This window comes from Numida meleagris, chromosome 26, assembly GCF_002078875.1.
Source record: "Numida meleagris isolate 19003 breed g44 Domestic line chromosome 26, NumMel1.0, whole genome shotgun sequence".
In the NCBI taxonomy this organism is placed as follows: Eukaryota; Metazoa; Chordata; class Aves; order Galliformes; family Numididae; genus Numida; species Numida meleagris.
In genome coordinates, this window is record NC_034434.1 from 3840473 (window position 1) to 3841564 (window position 1092).

Genomic DNA, 1092 nt, shown 5'->3' on the forward strand with positions numbered 1-1092 from the left:
GCACCGTGCAATGCCGTGGGGTGCTGTGCTGGGATGTGCAGCACCGTGCAATGCCGTGGGGTGCTGTGCAGTGCGATCGGAGCCCGGCAGAGCTCGGGACGTACCTCGAAGGTGCCGGCCTTGAGCAGGGTGACCTGGTCGTGCTGGGACAGCGCCTGGAAGCCGGGAATGTGCTTGGCGAACTCGACCACCTCGCGGACGGCGGGCGTGAAGCTGAGCGAGAAGTCCTCCCAGATCTCCTGCACCGAGCGCCCGCTGCGCCCCGCCGGGTGGCTGTTCATGGGGCAGGCCTGCGGGAGCGGCGGCTCAGCGCGGCCATTAGCGCAATTAGCGGCCGTAATGACGGGGGGGAGCGGGATGGGAGCCCCCGTTGGGCTCACCGGCAGCACGTCCTTGGGGCCGCGGGGCCACGCGCAGCCCCGCGCTGTGGGGTCGGGGTATGCGGCGGTGGGGGGGGGGCAGAGCCGGGGCTCGAGAGGTGCGGGGGTCCAGGCGGGGGGGGGCACGTCCCAGCGCGGGTGGGCGCCGTCGCAGCTCGGGGGAGGGCCCAGCTTGTCGTGCGCGTAGACGAAGATCTCCCGGTGAGCTTTAGCCACCTGCGCGATGACGTCCTCGGTGGCCCCCCCGGGGCTGGGCGAGCGGGGGGGGGTCAGCTGCTGCGGGAACTGGGAGAAGCAGGCGGGGGGGGCGAGCGGAGGGGGGCCGGGAGGCAGCGGGCGGCCCCCAACGGGAACGGGCCCCTCGGCCAGAGGTGCCCCCCCCGGCACGGCGCTGCCCACGCTCATGGCGCTCTGCATCTCCGCCAACATCCGCTGCTTCTCCCGCTTGGGGATGCGCCCGAAGCGCACGGCTGTGGGGACAGCAGGGTTAGGGGGCACGGAGAGACCCCCCCAGCACAACGGGGACCGCTGGCGGCACGGCCATGTCCCCCCCTCCAGCCCCACGTGGACACTGCGCAGGAAAGGGGCACAGAATGGGGTGGGCGCAGCACTGGGGGCACCGCTCCCAGAGGAGTGCATGGCTCCGGGGGGGGGAGGGTCCCAGCCTCATGGGGTGCCCCAGCCCTAGGGGGGTTCCAGCCTTATGGGAGTG

The 1092-nt window shown here is 73.0% G+C and overlaps 1 protein-coding gene across 1 annotated transcript; it reads right to left on the bottom strand.

Annotated features, from left to right (window-relative positions):
• On the bottom strand, positions 105–1086 carry NR1D1 (nuclear receptor subfamily 1 group D member 1; the record flags this gene model as incomplete). Its single annotated transcript, XM_021378216.1, is given in 2 exon segments — positions 105–290; positions 381–1086. Coding segments are annotated over 2 exon segments (825 nt in total), but the record flags the coding sequence as incomplete, so codon positions are not given.